This window comes from Melospiza georgiana, chromosome 15 (assembly GCF_028018845.1).
Source record: "Melospiza georgiana isolate bMelGeo1 chromosome 15, bMelGeo1.pri, whole genome shotgun sequence".
NCBI lineage: Eukaryota > Metazoa > Chordata > Aves > Passeriformes > Passerellidae > Melospiza > Melospiza georgiana.
The window spans coordinates 8,719,757-8,727,023 of record NC_080444.1 but is presented as its reverse complement, the minus strand read 5'-3'; the positions used below and the strand labels follow the sequence as shown (position 1 = coordinate 8,727,023).

The 7,267-nt window shown below is 39.9% G+C and overlaps 1 protein-coding gene across 1 annotated transcript in view; it reads right to left on the bottom strand.

Moving 5' to 3' along the window:
- Positions 1 to 327: 327 nt before the first annotated feature.
- Positions 328 to 7,267, bottom strand: part of TRPC7 (transient receptor potential cation channel subfamily C member 7) — a 71,674-nt gene continuing 64,734 nt past the window's right edge. Inside the window, exons 10-12 of the mRNA XM_058034745.1 lie at positions 5,821 to 5,901; positions 2,819 to 2,894; positions 328 to 1,915 (exon numbers count right to left, since the gene is read on the bottom strand). Of these exons, the coding sequence (XP_057890728.1) occupies positions 1,773 to 1,915; positions 2,819 to 2,894; positions 5,821 to 5,901 (300 nt within the window). The 3' untranslated portion in view covers positions 328 to 1,772. The remainder of the gene's footprint in view (positions 1,916 to 2,818; positions 2,895 to 5,820; positions 5,902 to 7,267) is intronic.

The window sequence follows — 7,267 nt, the reverse complement described above, 5'->3', positions numbered from 1 at the left end:
GAGTAAATACCATTCCTGAGTTTTTCTCGCTTAAAATTATTTTAGTTTAAGTGTTGCATTTTGGCTCTTTCAGGCTTCAGAATGACTGTGGTAAAATTGCTTTGTATAATGATTTCATTGTTCACATACTGGAGAAAAACAAAAAAAAAAGGCCACGTAATAGGTAGTCAAAAGATCAAGCAAATATTTCACTCAGTGTACAACAAAATATTATGAGGTAATTTTATTTTTTTTTCCATTCTTAGGTAAAAATATTACAGTATACAAGATAATTTTATTAAAGGTAAAAATACAGTATTTTTTTTCTCTAAACAGATCTACGTACAGTACACTTTTTTTAATTTTGTTTTCTTTCATTTTTGTACAAATATAACTATTATTCTAATAGGCTATATGTATTCTCATCTGGCACTTAAGAACTGATCACAGGTCACCTTCTGGCTCTGCTTGTTTGTCTCAGCTGAAACCTAGATGTCATGTTCATTTTATGGGTGTCTCATGTAAACAAACAGTCCAGTTCCATGGTTCCCAAGTAGTAAGGTGTGCTTTAAGTAGTTGAAATCATGTAGCCAACCATGAAAACCCAATCCATCCATGTTTGCAGTTGTGTTGCACAGACTTATAATTTTCCTGTTGAAAAAGTGTGATCCTTCTAATACCACAGCCTTAGAACACTTTGAATCCCTTTCTCATCCTCTGTAAGAGCCAAAAAGATGACAACAATTTCTACAAAGACTTTTTCCTTTATTTCTTTTTTTCTTTTTTTTTTTTTTTTGGTCAGAATGTTCGATTGAAACCTTTTTGTACAAATTTCAAGGCTGGAAACTACTGGGCAATGTTCTTTGTGATTGATCCCTCCCTATGGCTTGCAGTTTGACCTCTGGAATCTGAAAGCTGAGCTCAGTTGCATCGCTGTCTCTGGATTAATGTTGTTCTTTGAACTGAATACATTAGCACAAGGTGTTTTATCTCTGGGTATTCCTGGGAAGTGAGTTTCACATCATTACAAATATTTCAGTCCACTGTTGTCGGAGATGGGATCGACTAAAGATAAAAGAGAGGCTAAGTGCATACAAAGAGACCATATCCATCAGCAGACTAGCTAATACAGCTGGAAAAGGGGGACAGGAGTGTTTGGTTGGAAATCCTTTCATCAGGTTAAAGGATAATTTACCCCACAAGCTTGATTTCATTTTTCCAGTGCTGTCAGCGTCTATTTCTCGTTCACTGCCTTGGTCACTTCAACAGATGATTTCTCATTAGCTTTTCATTAGCCACAGTGCTGATCAAAGTTATATTCAGGGTTGCCAAAGTTTTATTCAGGGTTCCCAATGTAAACATAAAAGGAGAGTACACACCCAAGAATAGGAATTTAAAATTTTTTGCAGGGAATTTGCTCGGCACATTTTTTCTTCAGGCTCACCCATTCCTGGTCAGTACAGACTCTGTTGGTGTTAACGAGCACAGTCACATTGTCTTCTCTGGAGTCAGGTGAATGAAGATCTGGCTTTTTTTTTTGCCTTTAATTGGAGGTGCCTTCTCTGTGATGCATCTGTTTCTGATGTTGGGGGCATAGATTTTTACCATTAAGTCACTTTTGTATCAGAAAAGATTTAACTGGTCACTCACCAAGTGCAGGAGTAAAAGCAAAGTGCTTGTCAACAAAAGCTGAGTGTGCAATACTCATCTTTCACATGTTTTCTGCCCTCCTTAGATGCTGGTTGAGAATGAACAATGTTTAGAAAACAAGTTGTCTTTCTCTGTATTCTCCATCAAATGTCCTTATTTAAGGTCTTCCCAAACTTGTCACTCAGCTGCTGTATTAGTTTGGCCAGCTCACCAGTAGCTTGGGACTTTTCCTCTAAGAGTTCATAGCGGAGACTGGAAATATCTTGTTTGATTTCTTTAAGCTCTCCTGAAAGAGGAAAATGTTCTTGTTAGCCATACTGAAGCAAATCAGTAATCCCTATGGTTCCAAGACCCAAGAGAGCAATAATTGCAGTGTTTGGTCAGAAATGTGTGTGGAGCTGCATTTGATCTCCCTGAATTACACACACAATATCTATAGTTATAAGGAATAACCTATACTTGCAGTAGGGGTACGAACAGCTACAGCTGTTGGAGAGTTGTGGAGAGTTCATGTTTCTTTCTCAAATTTGTTCTCTCTCCACAAACTGATCTCCACCTACATAGGAGGTAGGTAAGAGGTGTAGTTAAGAGGTGTTAGAGGTTCTTTTCCATCTGCACAAAAATCCCACAAGCCACCACAGCAGTGTGAATCTGGATCCCATTCAAAACAGGGTCCTTGGGGCAGGCCTGGGCAGGGCAGTCAGAAAATGCTTCACCTGGACACCAGGGTAAGGTTGGGTGTTGGCAATACCCTGGTGGTGGTAAAGGAAGGAGAGCTAGAGCTACAGGGGTGAGCAGGGCTGGGTGAAGATCCTGTGAGATGTGTGTTCTGCTAAGGACAAGCAAGGGCCAGGGCTGGGTGAAGATCCTGTGAGATGTGTGTTCTGCTAAGGACAAGCAAGGGCCAGGGCTGGGTGAAGATCCTGTGAGATCTGTGTTCTGCTAAGGACAAACAAGGGCCAGGGCTGGGTGAAGATCCTGTGAGATGTGTGTTCTGCTAAGGACAAACAAGGACCTGGAATTCCAAGGGCACAAGGGCGGCTCAGAGTCAGCACTGCTCACCTGAGTGTGAGCATGAGCAAGCTCTCTCTACAGAGCATCTTAACTAAGCTCAACCCTCCTCCTGGCCAGATCAGCAGCAATAACAGCTCATGCTCCTTAGGTGGGTCAATGATAAAATTCCACTTGCCTTCATTGACCTCGTCGTTTTCCCGGTCAACCTGAGCCTTCAGCACATAGCGCTTGATCAGACGCTTCATTATCTTCTGGAAGGAGAACAGAAACACTCCTTCAGTGGGAGACTGTCCACATGCCAGACTTATTATGAGCACCTCAAACATTTGGTTTCACTAGGGATATTTTTTTATTTTTTCCCCCCATTTATTTTACATTTTATATTGTGAAGATTGCACTACAGTAGTTGACTGACAGCCACTCAATCACTCAGCACTTTGGGGTTCTTTGTGGGATGCATGTGAATCTACAGCATGTCCAACAGACAGAAAGAAAACACAGATGATCCAATAAAAAGCTAAGGAAATGGGTTCCAGAGCCTTCTTTTAGCATGTTGCTGTCTAATAGTACTTTACAGGAAGAAATAAGTGGAAATTAATGATGTTAGCAAACTCACAATGCAGCTGACCTGAGGTTCACAGAAAGACTCTGTTAGCCTTGTCATGGGGTTTTTAAGAGAAAATAAATTTAGAGGACAGAGAAAATAGAGTCTGAACAAAGGTGGGGAACTTGGCTTAAGGGAGAAAAGTTTCTTATGGAAATGGTGGATTTTAAGAGATATATATGGGGAAAAATATAAAGCCATGTAAATTTAGAAAATGGAAGATGATTGTTAGTATGGAATAGTAAGTATGGGAATAGATGATAGTTATGGATATGAGCTTGCAATGTGCTATTGTTCCAAGAATGTCTAAGTTCCATTTATCTAAAAGGAAAGTAACTTTGGCAGTTTTGGGCTGCACTCTGGGGTACAGCTGATAGCCTTATCTTCACTGTAGAAAAGAAACCTCAGTGGGGGAAAAAAAATCTCATAATAAAAACCTATAAAGGAAAAAAGGAATAAAAATATATAAACATAAAAAGAAGTGCTCTCTAAGAGACAGAGATTTACATACATCCTCTGCAAACACAAGAGAGCTCAGTGTCTTTGATTGACCAGATGTCCAGCGTTAAAGGAGAAGCCTCTCCCAGCATGGACTCACTTCTTCACAGAGCAATCTCTGCTTGGAACATCTGAAAAATGCTACAAAGGGTGTGAAATTAAGAAAACAGCACACCTGCTCTTTTTTCTGCCTAGCCAAATAAGGATTATAGCAGTGCAAAATGTTAGTGGAGATTAAAGAAGGATCCAGTCATTTGTCTATGCCATGCAGCCATGGAATATGGGGTGACTAGGACTGTCCTTTATGCCAGAGGCATCTGGCTAAGCAGGTGAGTCACTAAGGCAGCAGAGATGAGTACAGTGCACCTACGGTGTGCTGGAGATGGCCAAGGTAGTAGAGTCCAGAGGGAGGTAGGGCTGTCACCTGAGAAAACATAAATGAAGTAATGTTTGGGGAAAGTAGGGAAATCCTGGAGCCAAAAATAAGTCTTTTTTTTTCCAAAGCAGAAGTTAGAGGAGATTTAGACTAAAACAAGGAATCAGAACACAGGTTCTTGTTACCTGGAAAAAAAGATACATAACCTCTCCTTACACCAGTTCCCATATTCTCTTTGATAAAGATAGTGTTTTTCCTAGACTAATTTATTCTCAAATCATGGCAGCTGTATTGACTTGTTCCTCATGCTTTTCAAAATATTGCAAGTTTAAATCCTGTATATTTTTGTTACCCCTCTAGAGCACTGTTCATATGTAGTCTTAAGTACACAGACTGCAAAGGCTGCAGATATATCCCTCGATAAACACTGCTAAGCTAGAAACAAGTGCTTCAAAGGTTTTCCCAGTAGTAGAAAAGCTTTCCAGCCAGATTATCACACTGTTCCTTCTTTCCTTCTTCTTTATGTTTAGACTATTACATTCTCCTTATATTATTTGGGCAATTTCTTTCTGCAGCAACCAAAATGTTCTAAGGTAGTTTGAAGACAAACCTGGCATTATTAAAACCAAATAACAGGTACTTATCTTTTTCTATGTATTTTTCACAGTCACCTTTGACTTTTTCAATATTGGAAATAAAGATCTACTTTACCATAACCACTGGGTGGTCTCATTGAGAAATAATAGCTATAGGAAGAGAACCAGTTCAGCAGAGGCTGACACATCACCTGTGGGCTTGAACGGATGGGGACATGTCAGAAGTGCTGAAATGCCACTTTGAGCAGGGCACAGTCTCTCATCCCTTTTCCTTTGATAGAATAAAGCCAGCTGACTCCAGATGCCAGAGTGAATGCCTCCCATTTCTAACTTAGATTTTTAGATATCCCTCCTATTTTGGTAGAAAAGCATGAAAAAGTTTCAAAACCAGTAGAAATTGCTTACTGGTCAGCTGAACAGCTTGGGAGCCCCTTGTGCTGGAAGCTGTACCAAGACAAGACAAACCAGTTCTGGAATTGCCCTTGCACATTTTAGCCGATTTAACTATTATTTTCCTCATCTGTCTTTAATGTCAGTCCCTTCAGACACAACATTTGCCATCGGATTCTGTTCCACTTTTGTGCTACAAAAGAAGGCAAAAATCCTGCAGGGCACATTCTGTTTATTGTATTGCCCTGGGACATGTTTGCACAAGAAGTAACACATCTGCTGGCACCACACTGGAGCTGGACAGACAGCTGTGGTACCCTGTGCCACCTCTGCAGCCACAGGGGGTTCTGAACCGTAGCACATTGCAGGGTTAGCTGGGCAGGACGAGCCAGGGGAAGCACATGCAGATGTTAATGCAGCAGCTGGAGAGGTGAGGGATGAAATGCTGTCAATGCAAGATGGCAGGAGTAAAGGTTGGGCGATGTGTGTTGAGTTAAACACCCTCAGAGGCATTAATCAGCATGACAAATGCTAACACCATGCATGTTTCCATGGGGTACAGATTGCTTTTCTTTCCATAACACCCCAGCCCAGCCCTGAGGCAGTGCCCATCCAGGACAGCATCGCCTGGAGAAGGCAAAGGTGATTGCTGCAGGTGGGAGCTGGGCAGGGGCAGAGCTCTCCCCTGGCTCCTGCTTTCATGCTCTGATTACCTGGTATCTCGTGGGCTTGGTGTAAGCGTTCTTCCCAGAAAAACTCTCTGTGTTCTGAATGCTAGAGTGAAAACGAACTTTCTGAAATTATAAAACATCATGACATGATTAAATCAATAATAGCTTCTCATTCCCAGACAGCCCCAAACTAAGAAGAGCTTTAGAAAAACAGTAGGAAATGGTTCTATGTACAGTACAGTAAAAGCTAGAACATTCAAGCCAAAAAAGGAAATTTTTGGAAGATAGAAAAAAGCAAAAAAATACACAAATTAATGGAAAAATCTGGATTCTAAATTATCTAGACAGAAATGCTATTCACACACATGTTTTAGAAAACAAGATATAAAGAGGCACAAAATACTTTTATCTTAATGAGGCTGATGCTTATCCATTCAGAACACAAGATAACTGCTTGCGTTTGGAAAGAACGGGATTGTGGTACAAAGCCAAATTCTGAAACACAATTGATTTTCATGGGTCCTTTTAAAACAGCAGTACCCTTTGCTCTTTCTTTTGGGTCAAGAAACGTATGCATTTTTTAAACAGACAATTTTATATTAATCAGAGGCATGACAGCTCTAGAAGCTTCCAAGGAGACTTTTCTGGACACTACACATAAAATTTGTCAGAGATTTCTTTGACTCTAATCCACCTCTGAGGTTTTTGATCCAATATTAACCAAAAAAATCACTTATTCAAGGAATAAATATCATAAACTTCTGCACCTATATGCAATTGTATGTAGAGGGGAGGCCCTGGATAAGGGCTTTCCTTCCATGGTTGAACCAGAGATCCTGATTTTTTTTTTCTTTCAAATTAGGATGTTTATAATGATTGAAAGTCTGAAATAATAGCGTAATTTTTAACAAATGTCTTTCTTACTCATCAGGTGTATCATGGGCTTACAGAGACTCTTGAAGATGATACATGAACAAAATCAATAGGCAAGCAAGAAATGACTGATATTCTTAATTGTTTATGCTAAAGCCATGGAAAATATGAATATTGCATGAGTTCCATGAAAAAAAGACAAGCCAAACACTTTCCCTCATCAGGCTTGGGGAGCAGAGGCTTAGAGGAAATTTTATTAGTTTGTTTTAGGCTTTGAAGCAGAAATTAAATTTCAAACAAAGCAAGCTTAGTGCAGTCTGATTCAAATAACATTTTAAAAGCATTTAAAAATCATTATTTGAGGTAGTTGAAGGAGAAACACTTCTTTCATTTTGAGACTCCACTGTTTAGTGGTTCTTCCAGTAATCGATAGCAGTGTTAAATGAATTTGTAGACATGCTTGTCTATCTCAGCAAAGCTCCCTATGTTGATAGTTAAATTATTTGATAATACAGAGTAAACCCCATGGACAGACTTCTCCCTTCAATTTAGGTGCTGGCAGAGAGTGGGTGAGTACCAGACCTGAGCAGTTCTCTCAAACTCCTGGGAGGATGAT